A 17,336-nucleotide genomic window follows, 5' to 3' on the forward strand; every position below is an offset into this window, starting at 1 on the left:
GAGCGAGCGAGCGAGAGAATGTGAGCAGGGGAGGGGCAGAGAGATGGAGACACAGAATCCAAAGCAGGCTCCAGGCTTTGAGCTGTCAGCACAGAACCTGACATGGGGCTCGAACCCATGAATAGTGAGATCATGACCTGAGCTGAAGTCCAACGGTTAACTGACTGAGCCACCCAGGTGCCCCATGCAGAACATTATTTTAAAATAATAAATTAGGGGTACCTGGGTGGCTCAGTGGGTTAAGCATCTGACTTTGGCTCGGGTCATGATCTCACCATTTGTAAATTCAAGCCCTGCATTGCGCTCTGTGCTGACAGCTCAGAGCCTGGAGCTTGCTTCAGATTCCGTCTTCTCTCTCTGCCCCTCCCCCACTCATGCACACGCGCGCGCGCGCGCACGCGCGCGCGCGCTCTCTCTCAAAAATAAACATTAAAAAAAGTTTAAAATAAAAATAAAATAATACATTTAGATCATTATTCCCATGCTTAAAACTCCTTAAGTAGTCTCCGTTGCATTTAGACTGCATTCCAAATCTTTGCTGTGGCCCAAGAAGCCGCATGATCTGATCTTATCTCTACCATGTTCCCCCTTGTTAACAATGCTCTGGTCATTCTGGCCTTCTTGAGGCTCCTCACATTTAGGGTGTTCCTGTCTCAGGGCCTTTGCATTTGATGTAACTTCTGCCTGGAATATTTTTCCAAATCTTTTAAGTGGCTAGTTCCCTGCTTTCATTGACTTCTTAGTTCTGTTGTTATCTCCTCAGAGAGGCTTTTCTTACTACTCCACTGAAAGTTGTCCTCTGCCCCGATCCCTGTCATACTTGTAGCATTGATCACTGTTCAAAGCTATTTACTTGCATACTATTTTCACCGTCAGGGCTTCCAATTAGAAAGTAACCACAATGAGTGTGCCTGGGTGGCTCAGTCAGTTGAGCATCCAACTTTTGATTTTGGCTCAGGTCATGATCCCATGGCTGTGAGATCGAGCCCCTCAGCATGGAGCCTGCTTAAGATTCTTTCTCACAAGCATCCACTTGTGTGCGCTTTCTCTCTCTAAACAAACAAACAAACAAACCATGAAACAGGGATTCTGTCTTGTTTATGCTGTGTCCCTAGTATCTCTCTGTACATAATAGATGCTCAATAAATAATCTGAGTTAATTAATTTATTTATGTCTCTGTCTCATTATGTGGTGTGTGTGGGTTCATATCAGAACACACAGCATTTGAAATGTTATGTCAATGTTAAGTAACATGATTGTATTCTATTATAAGCCCTTCTCAGAGAGTTTCCAGCATTGGGTCTCTCTTTACTTGTACCGGGAGAAGTGAAATCCTACTTAATGGAGAAAGGGAAGGACTAGGAACAAAACTTGAGAGACTGGTCTTGTGCTCCCTTCTCCACACTCAGGAACCACAGGGGTCAGATCTTTCATGACCCCAGGTCACTTATTTCTTTCCTCAGTTCTCCATGCCTCTCAGGCTTGTGCCAGCTCCATGCCCATTGTACACTACTTCTTTCCTGCTGTGTGCCCAGCACTACTCTTGGGGTAGCTGCCCCACCTGTCCATTGCTTGGGACTCATCTAATCTGCAAGCCTGCCCAAGGAATCATACACAGTCTCTTCTTCTTCCTTCCTTTTTTTTTTTTTTTTTGCCCCCAAAGACAAGCTCCCAAGCCCTTTTGTGTTAAGGATTTAGTTGCTAATCACTGGTGAGAATGATAACCAAAAGTGGCAAAGTTCTTGGAACTGTGTTCTCTGACCCGCATGGTTCCTAACCCCTGTTCCCAGTGTAAAGGAAAGGATTCCCTGGCTTATATTGAGGCACAGGTGAGGTGTGGTGTCCCTTCATTTCCAATAAAAGCAAAGAGGAGCCAAGGAGCATTCCAAACCCCACTTGTGCCTCAGCATAAACCACTGAGACTCTCCCCCTTATGGTGGTTTCTCTTCCCATCATTGGTGCCTGGTAACCTAAGGGCCTCTAATTTTCTGCCCCTCTGCTGTGTCTGGAGCTATGTCTTCTGGGTCTCTGCTCACAGTGTTCGCCTGTGGCCAGCAGAAAGTAATGGGGTTCATACTTCCACTGCAGGGACCCCACAAGTCCACCAGGAAAAGTGGAAGGCCCTTAAAGTGTGTCACTCATAGTACACTCCTGCGGTTCCAGCTGTTCCATCTTCTGCAGACAACAGCCATAGAATTTTTGCATCTTCCAGAGGCAAGGGATGGCATGTGGTTGTCTGGAATACCTGGGGCTCAGGCCTCCAGGTTTAAAAAGCTTTCAAGTAATCTGGTAAGCTCGGGTGCCCCCCTGTGGTTCTGAGTAGAATGTGTCCAATTTGCCTTAGGGAAAGCTGATCAGAGTAAGGCAGGGGAAGGATATCCTGTTACCCTGTTTCTCAAACTGAGATCTGGCCCACCCGCCAGCTGTATCAGCATCTCTGGTCTCACTCCAGACTTGCTGTATCAGAATCTGCACTTTTAACAGGATCTGCACATTAATGTTGGAAAGGCATGGCTCTGGCAGCCTCCAGGATGGCCCTGAATACTCTCCTTTTCTCATCTCATGAGGAGATGCTGATGGCCAAAGACCAAATGGCTCCTAGGAAACACTGCCTTTCCTTAGGGACTGGAGAGATGGAGTAGACCCTGCCCCATTTCCATACTCCTAACCACTTCCCAAGGAGCTTTTCATACACCAGCATCCTTGGTTTTCCCTTGATCTCTGGATCAACCTGTTCAAATCCAAGCAACAGGGCTGAGTGCCGTGAGCTTTACGTGACTCAGCCCTCTCCTCCCAGAGCTCATAACATTCATCTTTCAAAGCTGTTTTGGAAAAGCGCACGGCATTTACAGCAGATGGCCTAAGCAGTGCATTGCTCTGTTCTCCTTCCCAAGGCAAACAAACCCCTGTGGTAGAGAAAATGGCCCAATTATATAAGCACCCATTATGGGGTTACCCCAAGAGTGCTGGTCTAATTCTCTGGTTCCCCAACATTTCTGCACCATGCCCCATCAGATTGCTTCTCTAAACCATCTGGTTCTAAGTTAAATATTCTCTGGGAACCTTAGATTTCCCCAAAGCAGTGTATCTTCTTGCATGGAGTCTGGATTCCATTTAGGTGCCAGCAATAAAAAGACCATCAGAATAAAAATCAGGAGCCCTGGTACTTTCTCCTGTCCCCACCAGTCCTGTGACTTCAGAAGAGTCTCAAACAGGTGGGTTCATACCTGCATTCCCTTTTCCAGGGGTAGATATTATGTCTGGTGACCATTGTATGCCTGGAAGCTTTAGTAACTAAGGAGCATTTTTGTTTTGGCAACTATAAAGCTTTTTTTTTTTTTTTTTAAATATAAGAGATTGCTATTGTAACTTAAAAACACAATCAGATAATCTCCAGATGAAACTCTAGTGCCTTTATAATGCTCACAAAGGCTGGAAAGAAGGTGAACTCCAACCAGTTGGATGGGCTCTGGGAACATAGCATGCTTCAGGGTGGGGATGTTCATGTTTCTAGAATCCCAAGAAGGTGTTGTGTGTGGTGTTGACTGGGGCAGGGAGTGCTCTCCTCAGAGTGAAACACAGTTGCAGCTGTGTGTGAAAGTGGTGAGATCTGTCTGATGTGTCCTGTGTGCTGGGTGGGTGTATGTGTGGCTAAGCTCTTTCTTACTGAGCTGAGAGACCTGGGTTCCGGTTGGTGGCCTTGAACACCTTCCTCAGATCTTCCTGAGCCTCCATCCAGTCATTTTTAAATTAGGGACTTAGCCTGGTTGATTTCTAAGTTCTCTTCCAGCTATGTCATGCTGAACATCCAGCTTGTGTGTGAGGGCCTTTTGCTACTGGTTTTACTGTTGAACTTGGTTCTGGGTCTCTTTGTTGCTATAGGTCAGCCCTTCCTTGTTTGGTTTGACTCCCCGGCCAGCTTCTGTACCTGAGTTGTTGCTGGCTGAAAAGCTGGAAATTGGCTTTTTGGAAATTATCTTACTCAATGAAAATGCAGGAAGCTTGTGCATGAAACTCATTCGGCAAACACACACACACACACACACACACACACACACACACACACACACACAGCAAGAAACCACAGGGCCTATTGGTTTGGGTTTGTCATCATCGAGCAGACAAGAACATTGCAGAAAACTCTAGGCAGAGAGGAAATGAACTAGGGGGAACCCACGGCAGGGAGGAGGGAAAGAGGGCGGGCGTGGAAGGAGAGAACTGAAGTGCTGGGGCACCGTCATGGTGAGAGGATGGAAGAAGTGGCAGTGAAGCAGGGCCCCCTGTATCTTCTGCAGCAGCAGACTTTTGGAAAGGTAAGGGCAAGGCTGGGCTGGGACTGGGTAGAGGGGCTGGGGGGGTTGCTGCTAGAAATTCCTGGGGATGAGAGGGAGCCCCTGAACGTTCCAAAACCTGTATGGGAAGGTGGGGACTGTGCCACTCCCCACGTTAGACCCTTAGCAGCCACTCGCTTCCCCAAACAGGCCCCAAGCTGAGTTCTTTGCAAATGGCTGTTCGCCAGTGGGGAGGAGGGTACATGAGGGCTCTGACTCCATTTCTTGCCTCTGAGGCTCTGTGGTAACACGGGGATGCTTTGGGAGGGAATGGAGGGCAAGGTGGGGGGATAATTTGACATTGCTGTGGAAGTTCCTTCTCCCTTTCCTGCCCCAGTGGGATGAGTTTGGCTGGTGTCAAGCTTGAGCCGGGGTCTCTGTGGCCAGCCTCCTTTTCCTTCCTTGGCCTCCTTGAATGAGGAAGTCCTCTGTCCCTCGGCTGACCTGCACAAGGGCTTCTCTGTCTCTCTCATGACCCAACCTGTCAAGGGGTGAAGCAGGAAGGTTCCATAGGGTTGACTGAAGTTCCTGGCACAGGGTTTTCTGTGGGGCCTCACACAGAGAGAATGATGAGCTCTGGTCTCGGTCCTCTGCCACCCTCTCATCTCTCCTCTGGGCTTCAGGGACTCACAGGCGTTTTGCCTCTCGACTCGGATCTTGGTTGGGCCTGCCTTGCAGTCTGTCCCCACGGGGCTCCCTTCTGCCTCTGCTTTTCCACTCGCTGTCACTGCAGGCCTCTTTCTCGGCCGGCCGTGTGGGGCGGGTCTCCAATGCTTGCTAATTCCTAAGGCTCCTGTTATCCCCTCTGACTCCTTGGATCTATTGTGATCTTCACCTCTCTCTCTGACCCGAGTGCTGCCCCACGCCCTCTCCCTTGGTTCCTCGTCTCCCCATTGATCACCATCTCTCCATCTCTGGGTGGCTCCCTCCCCGCACCTCACCTGCCATGTGTCTGGGTTCAGAAATGGCGCCGGTTTGGGGCTATGCTGTATGGAGAGTCAGGCTGCGCCTTGGCCCGGTTGGAGCTCCAGGAGGGCCCTGAGAAGCCACGCCGGGGAGAGGCCGCCAGGAGGGTGATCCGCCTCAGTGACTGCCTACGGGTGGCTGAGGCCGGCGGGGAGGCCAGCAGCCCCCGGGACACCAGCGCCTTCTTCCTGGAGACCAAGGAACGCCTGTACCTGCTGGCAGCCCCCGCTGCAGAGCGCAGTGACTGGATGCAGGCCATCTGCCTCTTGGCCTTCCCTGTGAGTCATCCAGTGATGCAGAAAAGGCAGGGGCATGCAGGTGGGAGTGGGGGCACTCGGTACTTGCTGTGGGCAGGTGTTCTAAGAGCCAAGGTCAGGATGTTGGGGGTGGTTCCTGGCGGGGCGGGGGGGGGGGGGCCCAATCCAGAATGCAGACAGGGACAGCAGGCTGAGTGTGCTCTGGAGGAAGTCCTGGGCCACAGGTGGGGCTTGGCATTGGTGACAGTGGTGAGACCTTGGCCTCCTCCTCAGGGCCAGAGGAAGGAGCTGCTGGGGCCGACGAGGAAGGGCAGCTGGCCCTGCATGGAGGAGAATGAACTGTACAGCAGCACGACTGCAGGTGAGGGGCTGCCTCCCCTCCTGGGGCGCCCTCCCCAGGGTGTGGTGGGGAGGAGCTGTGGGCCGGCGGCTGGCCGCCTCTGAGTCTTCCTGCCCTGTGGTTGCCCCCAGCCCCGGCCAGTCCCCTTATCGGCTTCTCTGCATCGTTTCCGGGAGTGGCCTGAGGTGGGGGAGCCTGGACTGCCTCCAGCGTCAGGCCTCCCCCACCCCCTCCCCATCCCCCTGTGGCTCATTCCCTCTTGCCCAGGCCCTGATGGTGGGAGAGGGCAAGGCTGGGGGATCCAGTGAAGGTGCTGCTTTTGAACTCTCTGTCCTGGGGACCTGAGAGAGTGTCTGAGAAGGTTTTAGTTTTATGGATTTAAAGTATCCTGTGGCAGTGGAACTTTCTGCTGACGAAGCAGTCCCTTTTTGTGATGTGTCTAGCCCACTGACTTGGGCATGTGCGGGGAGCAGATGGGCACAGGGTGACATTCAAGCTCCACCTCACAGAGGGCACTGGATGGCGTCAGCAGTGGGTGGGTTGGCTGCAAGCTGGGAGGGTAAGGTCGGCTGCACCTGCAGCTGTGATAGCAGGACTTGGGGAGGAGGCTGGGTAAGGGCAGGAGATTAGATGGGGAAGACAAGGCTGTGACTCTGGCAACAGGGACAGGAAGGATGTGGGCACAAGGTCGGGGTGCATGTGGCCAGGGCACGATGCTGACTAGGGTAGGAGGTGGAGGTACCTGCATTTTGGGGAATATGACCTGTCACAGGGCAGCTCAGCCTCCAAGATGCAGGCTGCAGGAGGCACGTGGATAATGTGTTTTCTGGAGGCTTCTGGCATGCTTATTTAGAGCAGAGTTGAGGCAGGCCATCTGTTTCCCATGAACTGCCTGATCCACCTCCCCTCTCTGCCCCTCACAGCGGCCCCCCGCAAGGAGTTCTCTGTGACCATGAGACCCACAGAAGCCAGCGAGAGGTGCCGGCTCCGGGGATCCTATACCCTGCGGGCTGGAGAGAGTGCACTGGAGCTGTGGGGTGGCCCTGAGCTGGGCACCAAGTTGTATGAATGGCCTTACAGGTTCCTGAGGCGCTTTGGGCGGGACAAGGTGAGCAGGGGCTGCCTGTGAGAGAGGAGATTGTCAGGGAGAGGACAAAGGGGCCCTTGAAGGAAGAGAGCATGGGAGGAGGAAGGGAAGACAGATAAAAACCAGCAGAAGAAAACAGCCAGTGGAGAGAGAGCCAGGGGAAGGAGAGGGAAGGGGGAGTGGGTGGGGACTAGAAGAACCAGAGAACAGGAAGAGGTAGGGAGGTCAAAGGAGTAAACAGGGGCTGGTGTTATTGAGAACGAATATATACCAACCTCCACACTTGAATGGATGGCAGGGAGAAGGAAGGGACAGGAGAGAGGGCTTTGCTTGTTAAGGAAAAAACCCAGAGGGATGGTTCACCCCCCTCTGGGTTTTTTCCTTAACAACTTGGGGAGAAGCTCTCATGGTTCTTGTGGAAGGAAGTCGGAAGTGACAGGTTTGTGGTTGGGAGCTGGGTCTGGGAGAAGGGACTCTACTGTGTGGACTGGCCAATAATCTCCCTTTCCCTTCCACCCAGGTAACCTTTTCCTTTGAGGCAGGCCGGCGTTGTGTCTCTGGAGAGGGCAATTTTGAGTTTGAAACTCGGCAAGGCAATGAGATCTTCTTGGCTCTGGAAGAGGCCATCTCTGCCCAGAAGATCAGTGCCCCTCCTGGGCCCCAAACCCAGCCAGCCACAGTCCCTGCGGTGCTGCCCCGGCCAGAAAGCCCCTACTCCCGGCCCCACGACTCACTGCCACCTCCGTCACCGACCACTCCAGTCCCCACCACCCGGCCGCGGGGCCCAGAGGGGGAATATGCGGTGCCCTTCGATGCAGTAGCTCGTAACCTGGGGAAAAGCTTCAGGGGTATCCTGGCGGTTCCTCCCCAGTCCCCAGTGGACCCTCTGTATGACAGCATTGAGGAGCACCCGGCCCCACAGCCCGACCACATATACGATGAGCCCGAGGGAGTGGCTGCCCTATCCCTGTATGACAGCCCACAGGAGCCCCAGGGTGAAGCCTGGAGGAGGCAGGCCTCAGCTCACAGGGACACCAGCAGCCTCCAGCACGTCTACCCAGCAGGGCAGGACTTTTCTGCGTCTGGCTGGCCACAGGGAACAGAGTATGACAATGTTGTACTTAAGAAAGGCGCTAAGTGATGGGGGCAGAGGAGATGTTGACCTTATCGAATGCCGGTGCTGAAACTATCCTGTGCTCGCTGGGGCACCAGTCAGAGGCCAGTGTGAAGGAGTGGGAGGACGACCACAGGCCTCCCTTCTAGTTTCTTCAGGTTACTTCTCCTGGCCACTGCACTCCAGGAACTTCCCTCTGCTCCTTCCGGAACACTTGCCTTGGCCTGCCCTAGTCTGGTCTGAGGAATTGTCCCTCCCAAGGCCTGCTGTGTGAGTCATCCTCCCAAAGCAGGAAGGGGGCCCTAAAGAGACACACCCTCCTCCTACCCCTTTTCCACTTCCTCTTCTGTCTTTCCTAAAGGAAGCTTGGGCATTTAGGGCAGAGGACAAAAGGATGTCAGCAAATTGCCCTGGTTTCTTGCCTTATACAGGCATCTTCCCTGCTGACGTCCCTTCAGGGTACCACCCCGGCTCCAGGCACTGGGACGATGGCTGCAGCTTTATGTAGGTTTTAGGCTTCTCTGTGGCATTAAACACATCTGGAATATTTCTGTGTGGCATAAGTGCTGTGGGATGGGGTTGGGAGAGCCACAGCCCTCTTGGGGACATATGCTTCAGTTGACCACCATGGACACCTTCTGTCCTAGCAGCAAGATCTTCTCTGGGCCTAAGCTGGGTCCCAAGCATCTGTCCACAGAGTGTGTGTGTGTGTGTGTGGGGGGTGGTCTGTGAAAGTCAGAGCACTTTGGGAAAGAGGTTCAAGCATCTCTAACCCTTTGCCAGCTTCGAGTCAACACCAGGAAAGTAGTGGGGAAGCAGAATGTATGTGTGAAGAGCTGGACTGGAGGATGGGAAGAGTAGGCACTTACTGAACCTCTTATGCACTACAAGTGGGACTAGCCAGCTGTGTGGCCTTGGATTGATCCCTTGCCTTCCTAAGACTTGCCTTCTTTGTTCACCATGTAGCATTCTGAGAAGGCTTCCTGCTCTGTAATTTTCCATAGACCCTCAGTATCAGGTCTATCACTTCTCTACAGGTCAGCTTCTATGCCCTGTGCCCTCACCCCCCCCCCCCCCCGCCATCAACACCTGCTTTTGGTCCATGTCTATATCATGTCATGTCATGTCAATACATTTCTGCTACCAGCCAGTTCAGCCAATGTTATAGAGCATTGCAAGGCTCTAGACTGCCCTGGCCTCAGGATGCCGACATCCCAGAGCAGGCTGAGACAAAAGCACAGATGTCTGTTACAAGACATTGCATTACATTAGTGCTGCAAGAAGTGAATCAGGGTCCTGGGGGCCAGAGAGGACAGCTGTTCACTAGAGACATCTAAAGAAAGATTTCATCTGGAATGTGGATCTTCAAAGGTGGAATTTGATGAAGATTAAGGAGTGTGTGTAGAGCATCGTGGGTAGATCAATGAGCATGAGTGAAAATGTGGGGGAAGGTATGGATGTGCTCAGAAAAGAGTTCCACATTCAGAGTATAGGGAACATGTGGTCATCTAGCTGGGAGGGCAGGTTCCAACCATGTTGTGTGTGTGTGTGTGTGTGTGGGGGGGGTGACAGAGGGAGGGGGAACGACAAGACTTTTGAGCAGAGAGTCCCATAAGAGCTGTGCATTAGGGCAATAACCCCACCAGCCCTGTGGGAAATGGATTGGGGACAGGATGGTTTGGGGCTGAGTTGGAAGGAGAAATTCAGAAAAGATTGGATTCAAAAGATGTTGAGGTAGGGCCTACAGACCTTGGAGTCATATTGGGTATGGAACTCAGAGAAATAGGGTTTCTGGAAAGATTCAGGTTTGGGGAAGAAGGCGAGCTTCATTTCTGACATGTAGAGGTTAAGATGGCTTTACTGCACCCAGGTAGAAGAGTCCTGAAAGCAGTTGGAAGGGAGCTCCAAGGCTCAGGAGGGAAATGAGATAGAGCTTCTCAGTTGCATTGTGATCTAAGTTTTATCTCAAACCATGCCTTTGCCCCTTGTTAAAGGAAGTTGAGCCAGTGGGTGAGCAGGCTAGAGGCAGAGTGGCAAAAGAGACAGAGGCCCTGCCTCTTTTGTCTGTGCCAAAGGGCTGTCCCTATTGCCACCATCCAATACCAGCCTCAGAATAAATTTGAGGCAGGCAGGAATGCTTAAGGCCTTTAAGGGATTTGGTCGCACCCCTTTCCAGGCCAGGGGCAGGAGTTGGGGGGCCCTTAGGCAAGGATGCCATATTTGTAATTTGCTTCAGGTAGCCCTTGAGGTGGACGTCCCAGCTCAGCCCACCAGGGGGCAGTGTTACCCTGTGGAAAAGGCCACTGGGGGCTTAGCTGCTGCCAGGTGTGGGGGCTTGGTCCCGAAGGAGGGAACTTACATGTTTGCTACCCAGAAGATTGGAGGATAGCTTGAAGAATTGTCATGTCGGGGCTTGCCCCTTCAGATGCTCAAATCCCACCTGGAGCCCTGTGGACCATGCCTCCTAGAAGTGTGGGACACTAAGCTGAAAATTGCCCCCTCCCGCCTCTTTCCTCTCCTTGGAGATCCAGGGACTTGTGAGTTTTGTTCTGACGCTAGCTTTGCACGAAAGGGAAGTGGTAGATTGGGGCCCTAGGGAAAGGAGGTGTGAGGGCTGGGAGGGCGGGGCAAGTGGAGCATTTGGGGAAGTTGGCAGGGGTAATGAAAGTCCTTGAGGCAGTTGTTAAGGACAAAGACCATGCTATCTGCGTCCCTCTCAGAAGGCATGACCAGGTGGGTGGGTCCTCCTACAGAGAACTGTGTCAATGCCAGCGCAGCCAGCCTCAACCGTACTGTCGCCTGTGACATGTGCATCATCCCTTAGTCCACACCACATACTGGCCCCACCTAGAGCTGGAGGCTGGGGGGAATGACAGACACATCCACCCCCCCCCCCCCCCCCACCCCGTCCCCCCCCCCCCCGGGGGGGGGGGGGGGGGGGGAAACACGGCCCCCCCCCCCCCCCCCCCTTGCAGAGCCCACGCACAGAATAGTTATGCAGGAGATGGTTAATAAGGGGATTAATGGCCAGGTGAGCCTTAGGAATCCATCTCAATAGAAGCACAGAGGTAAAGCCCTCCTTGAAGTGTTTCTATGCCAGCCTGGCTGTCAGAGGCAAATTCATAGGTGAGGAAACAGACAGGTCTCCAGGGGACAGGGCCATGTAAGACCAAGTGACAGTTCTATAAGAAAGGTTCTCTTGGCTCCAGGGTCTGCTACCTGGCAGCCATTATGATACCAGGAGATGCTCTGCTGTGACCAGGACACTTAGAAACTGCTTATATTTGCTCATCATTATGCAGAGGTGACATCAGGGCAGATGAGAATGGCATCATGAGTGGTGCCCAGCATAGAGATGTGTACACAGATTCATATAACTGTGCATGTACCCACACAAGCATAGTATATAATTCTTCCTGTTTCTTTTCTTCTCTCTCTTGCCTCCCTTTGTATTCTCTTTTTTTGAGAGCATGAGTGGTGTGTGTGTGTGTGTGTGTGTGTGTGTGTGTGTGTGTGTCTGTGGTCTACACTGTAAGCCTGCTCTCAGGCTCATGGTGGGGGTATCCAGGGCCCCTGGTGAGTTCCCACCTTGCAGCTTCAGAATATACCAAGGTCCAGATTGCCTGGGCCTCTCTGCTCGCTCAGATTCCTCCCTAATGGCTATACTCAAGCTGTTGCTGCCACCACCTTTCAGCCGTGATGCTAACCAGCCTCCTGCCTCCTGCCTCCTAGGCACTGATTCAATTAGCCAAGGTGCCCACCTTCTGCAAAGGCCATTTATAAAATCAGCTGGGACAGCTGGAGACCTCAGGGAGGGCAGGGCTGAGAAGCAAGGGAGGAGGTAAGTGAGCTGAAAGAGGGAGGTAGAGGAATGAAGGGGGGTTCTGGGCAGGGGCATCTGATCTGATTAGGCATCAGGCTGGCTTCCCCTGGCCAGCAGCTGTACATCACTGCCCTGCTCCGATCCTCGGCTCCCAGGCCAATCCAATGCTGGCCAGCACAGAACAGGGCCCATCCATCTCCCTGCCCTGGCCAGCCATGTCTCTCTTCCCTGCCTCTCTCTTACCTCTGCAGCCCTCTTCTTGACACCAGCTCCTGGATCCCTGGGCGAGACACAGGTAGCTGGTGAGTTCGGGAGGGGTTGTGGGTGGTGGAGCAGCAGGTTCTGAGGGATCTGGTCGGGAGCTGGTGTCCCAGAGCTGAGTTAAGTAATTCTGGGACCTGCACCCTGGGACAGGGTCAGCCTTCTGCTTTCAGAGAGAGCGGGGGAGGTTGGTGTGAAGGTGTGCCTGAAGGGGCGACAGCCATTGGGATAATAATAATGTTCTTGAGTTTGCACAGCATTTACAAACTACTTTGGGGGCAGTGTGGGGTAGTTGGTTAGGCACGCAGACTGCAGCCTGACTCCCTGCATTCAAATTCTGGCTCTGCTGCTTGCTAGCTATGTGTCTTTGGGCATCTGCTCTGACCACCTGTGTGCGCATCTGTAAAATGGAGATATAATAATATGTTTCTCAGAGGTTTGTTGTGAAGACTAAGTGAGGGGACAGACACAGAGCTCCTAGAGCAGCGCCTGACACACACAGAGCTCCTGTGTTATCCACAATCTCATTTTACTTCCAATGGCACGGCAAGGCCGGTCGGGTAAAATGTGTCCATTTCATACGCAAGGTAACAGAAGCACAGAGAAGCAGAGCCCCCTATCTCTGGGGGAATGAACCTGGGCTTTGTGGATGAGGGAGGACCTGGTTGGGGAGGAGAGCTAGGACTCTGATAGGAAGGAAGAATATTCAAGGAGAGGGGAGGGGAACAATGTCAAGGTCTTTCAGGACCTTTCTGCCCAGGGTAGGTGGCTCCTCCTGGGGGGACTTGGCCCACATGGGCAGAGCCGCACTTGCTGGTCCTATGATGCCCAGAAATGGGAGAGCTTGGAAGGGAGCTGCTTCATAGACTAGAAGGCTCTGGCTTGAGGCACAGCTGGAGGGCAGAAGCTGCAAGGATGTCTCCCCCTTTCATCTGAGCCCTGCACCCACTCATGGCCTGGCAGGTGGGACAGGGGCAGACTCCTTGCTGGGTAGGGGCACCTGGTGGCCTGGCTGGCATGGCCTGCCAACTGGTGTGATCAAAACACAGTTGTAGGGCTGCTGCCCGGCAGCCAGCAGAGGGGCTCTGGGAGGGGGAGGCTGAGGACAACGTGGCAGAAAGGACAGAGACTCTGAAGGAGTTTGTCATCTTTCATACTGGGCTGCAGATATCCAATGAATCTGTCCAAAGGGCAGATTCATTCTTTATGTAATGTATTGTTGTACCCCCAGCACCTATGGCAAAGCCTGGCAATAAAGTAGGCACAGATAACTATTTCTTGATGGAAAGAATGAAGCCCATTTTACTTGGGAGGATACAGGGGTCTCCAGTGTGAATGATTTGTGGAACTGTGGGACTCCCCACCAAGAAATATTTTCCCCGACTGACTTCAGGAATATCTCATCACTAGCCTTTTGGGTCCCCCCTTCCTCTCCTAGCAGGCCTCTTTTAAGATGCAAAGTGAAGGGGTGCCTGGGTGGCTCAGGTCAAGATCTCATGATTCCTGAGTTAGCACTGACAGTGCGGAGCCTGCCTGAGATTCATTCTCTCTCTCTCTCTCCCTCTCTCTCTCTTTCCATGTGCCCCCCTCTATCGCACGTGTGTGCGCTCTCCCTCTCATAAAATAAATAAACTTAAAAAAATAAATAAAATGCAAAGTACAGTTGGGTGAGAGACTCAGGCCCCTACTGCTGGAGGCAGGAAGGAAGGGCTGAAGGTGAAAATGGTCCGACTCGGTCTAGAGTAAGGGGTTGGTGGGTGCTGCATCTCTGATGCTTCCTAGAAAGACTGTAGCCAGGTGTACAGATGCAGGGGGCACAGATAGCGCCCTGGGCTCAGGCCGTGCTTTTTAGCAGGAACCCTGCTAGAAACCCTGCAGAAACCCTGACTAGAATAGTGAACTGGCAGGTTTCCCCTGTTGATGCCCACCTGTCTTCTTGTGCTCATCTTGGCACCTCAGCCCCATTCTTCCACAGCCGGGCCCTCTGAGTGCCCTGGGAGCTGAGAAACCCCTCTCCTCTGACATTTCAAGGAACAGAATATCTGAGCCAGAAGGAGCGTTAGCAACCTTCTCGCCTGAGTCCTTGCCTTTCACTTAAGGAAACTGAGGTCAAGTTAACTTTTTATCCCTCCCAGAGGTATTTACATTTTATTAGGATTTGTTTATAGTTGTGCTTAATGCTAAGGAACAGATTGCTGATGCTGAGTCGTGTGACACCCACAGGGAGACCCACCTAGTCTTTTAGGTGCATAGGGGAGGGACATAGTGGCAGGAATTCCTGGTTCCGCTTCTCTACTATCTCTGAGCAAAGCTGTTTTGCTTCTCCAATGTCACCCCTACAAGTCCCTGAGCAAATGCCCAGGGGTATGAGCCAGAGGCCCAGGTTAATTAAGGGCAGCTTAGACCAAGGCTGTTCATTTTCTGCTGGTTACCTCACTGATCCATACAGGAACGCTATGCGGTCCTATTCTCCTTCTATTTTCCTCCAGTAACAACCCCCCCCCCCCCCCACGTTCCTTGCCTGTGTTATCCTGGACCCTGATCTCCAGCGGCAGCTTTCCTCAGCCAGGTAGCAGCCAGCTCTGGGATCCCCGGTTCCTGTTTCCACCTGCAGACAGGAACGACTTGTTCCATGAGCAAGGATAGCATGGATTGGAGGGTTGGAGATGGAAGCAGGGGAGGAGATGGAGGCTGGAGAGGTAGATGGGATGGACCTGGCTGGATGGGAAGGTGGGGACATAAGAAGGAGCAAACAGAGATGGTGACCAGGCAAGGAACAGGAGGTTCCAGCAAGATGAGGACGGGAGATCCTTAGGGAGCTTCGAGGAGAGCCATTGGGATGAGACCACTCTGCTGGTCACCAAGGAAGGAGAAGCCTCAAGAAGTGGTGGTTTGTGAAAAGCAGAGTGGTTACCAAAGCCAGGTTCCAGTTCTACCAGGTGCTTGGGAGGCTGGTTTGTCCCAGCCTGGGAACATGCCTGAGAACCAATGAGAAAAATCCTGGTTCTCAAGGACTGTTGGCTGAGTTGGAGTGGGAACCTGGTGGGTGTGGGTGTTCGAGGTGGTGCTAGGGGAGGGCTTTAGGGGGTCAGGGGAGCATAGGCAGCCAGGTGGGTTCATCTGGGCCTGGTTGAGCATGGAGTAGAGTAATAGAGCACTCAGCAGGTCCCCTGGGAGGCTGGAGATGAGCCTGCAGGAAGTAAGAACTGGCATTCCGAGCCAGGCATCCAGTGTCTGGGGTCTGCAGTGCCAGCTAAAGAACTGACCAGCCAAGCCCAGCCCGAACCTTAGGCAGAGGCTGGGCCACCTGCCTGCTGGCATCTGGACCTTCAGGCTTTGTCAGGTCCTGATAGACAACCTGTGTTCCCCTGGTACTTCTTTCTTGCTTGGCTGGCCCAGCACAAGGTCCTGCTCTCCAGTAGACAAAATAGAGTTACCTCCTTAAAAAAATAAGCAAGCAAGCAAGCAAACAAAAAACCTTTTGATTCCTTTGATGGTGATGGCAGTGAGGCCAGCAACAATACACAGGGCTCTGTGCTTGGGGCATCTCTGCTTGTCCAGCAACTCTGTGCTCTTAACCTTGTATGTTCATGAGGGGGGACAATGCGGGATACTAGACAGAACACTGAACTAGGAGCCCTGATCCCTACTCTGCCACTAACTGGCTACGGGATGCTAGGCAGGTCACTTTCCACTCTCTGGGCCTTGTTTATCTGCAAAATGATAGGGCTGGATTAGAAGACCTTTAAAGTTCCCATTAACTCTATAGTCCTTTGTTTTAGGGAAATTGCCCAGGACAGCAAGTCAGCAGAAATGACTTTGACAATATGGGTTCAAAATCTTAATTTAAACATATAGTGGGCCCACTGCTGGGGCTCAGACATGTTTGGAGAAGTGGTAGGGTGGGTTCCCTAGAATGAGAGACAGAGGAACTTCCTGGAAGAGAACTTACCATAATGGAAGGAGATAGCATTGCAGCATCTCTGTGCATGGTTGTACAGGTTGGGCAATGAACAATGCCAGAGCGTACCATTCATAATCAAGGCTCAGGTGAGCACGACAAGCTTGGCCAAGGAATAAAGCACAAGTTTTCAGGAGATGGGGTGTTTTGAGGACTGTATAACATCTACATGGCCACCATGCACAGTGCCACAGACTGTGCACTGCACAAGTCTAAGGGTGCCATTCACATAGACCACAGTGGAGCTGTGCTTGGGTATATATCTCTCGGTCTTGTCTTTCAGTATCCCCTCTTTTCCTTGGAGCACTGGCTGTACCTTTGGGTATTTCCTGCAGTTGGAGTTGAGACAGGAAAGGGAAAGGGAGAGTTTCCTTTCTTTGCTCTAGGATGCCAAGTACTGTCAACAGATCCAAGGGTCTAGTTAGTGTCTTAGGAGTTTCTGGTGCCCAGCAGACACACAAGTGCAGGAGTAGAAGACATACACATGGTGGCCTCGGTGGAGGTGGCATCAGTGCTGGAAGACAGGGAGCCAGTACCTGGGCTAGCCATAAACACCTGAGAGGCACTTTTCGTGGACTGGGGTCCTTCATTAGCAACTGCCTGCAAAGGGCTGTAAAATCCTGTATCACCTTCCTTGGAAGGTGGTCTTAGAGCTCTCCCTCCATCCAGCTGCCTTTTCTCCCTCCCATGATGCCACCTGGGTACACCCTCTTTTAGCTATCCGGAATGTCTCTCTCCAAGTTCAAATCATCCCTGACCTGATTACTTCTCTGCTCCATGTAGCTTCCTTCCATGCTTCTCTCAGCCGTGGGTCTGGTCCTCTTTGTTCCTGTCACAAAGGGAGTCATGAGGAGGAGATAAAAGCTTTTGTTTGTGGAAGTCATAATCAGCCTCAGAGGCCCTTTGTCATAATGTATCATATCATCTCGAGCACTTGGGTGGGTGGGTGCCAGCTGGGGCTGTGGTGACCATGGCCCCTTTCCTGGGCACAGGGCTTCCTAGAATCCAGAGCATTCCACATTCTCCTCTGTTTGTTTGTTTCTTTTTTCCAGAACAGTGAGTGTTACTGTATTTTACAGATGAGGAAACTGAAGTTCAGACTTGAGACTTGATGACTTGCCCAAGGTCATGAGGCTCCTAAGTGGCTATTTGCAAACAGCCCAGCCCTTCCCAGCATGCCCAGAACACCCACGTG

At 52.4% G+C, this 17,336-nt stretch overlaps 1 protein-coding gene across 2 annotated transcripts; it reads left to right on the forward strand.

Annotated features, from left to right (window-relative positions):
• Window positions 1-3,413: 3,413 nt before the first annotated feature.
• Window positions 3,414-8,645, forward strand: DOK2 (docking protein 2). 2 transcript variants are annotated; one of them, XM_040490363.1, is made up of 5 exons: window positions 3,414-4,314; window positions 5,295-5,576; window positions 5,829-5,916; window positions 6,819-7,003; window positions 7,503-8,645. In XM_040490363.1, the coding sequence occupies exons 1-5, from the start codon at window positions 4,252-4,254 to the stop codon at window positions 8,121-8,123; spliced, it is 1,239 nt and encodes a 412-aa protein (XP_040346297.1). In that variant the 5' UTR covers window positions 3,414-4,251; the 3' UTR covers window positions 8,124-8,645. The 2 variants fall into 2 exon arrangements, with proteins under 2 accessions (XP_040346297.1, XP_040346298.1); XM_040490364.1 differs by lacking the exons at window positions 3,414-4,314; window positions 5,829-5,916 and having other exon boundaries at window positions 5,515-5,576.
• Window positions 8,646-17,336: the final 8,691 nt, after the last annotated feature.

Source organism: Herpailurus yagouaroundi, unplaced genomic scaffold (genome assembly GCF_014898765.1).
Source record: "Herpailurus yagouaroundi ecotype Mexico unplaced genomic scaffold, PumYag 181, whole genome shotgun sequence".
In the NCBI taxonomy this organism is placed as follows: domain Eukaryota; kingdom Metazoa; phylum Chordata; class Mammalia; order Carnivora; family Felidae; genus Herpailurus; species Herpailurus yagouaroundi.

Coding starts and splice junctions, on each gene's coding strand:
- DOK2 (XM_040490363.1), top strand. CDS start 4,252: ATGGAAGAAGTGGCAGTGAAGCAGGGCCCCCTGTATCTTCTGCAGCAG. Junction 5,577..5,828: donor TCTGCCTCTTGGCCTTCCCT/GTGAGTCATCCA, acceptor CCTCCTCCTCAG/GGCCAGAGGAAGGAGCTGCT. Junction 5,917..6,818: donor GTACAGCAGCACGACTGCAG/GTGAGGGGCTGC, acceptor TGCCCCTCACAG/CGGCCCCCCGCAAGGAGTTC.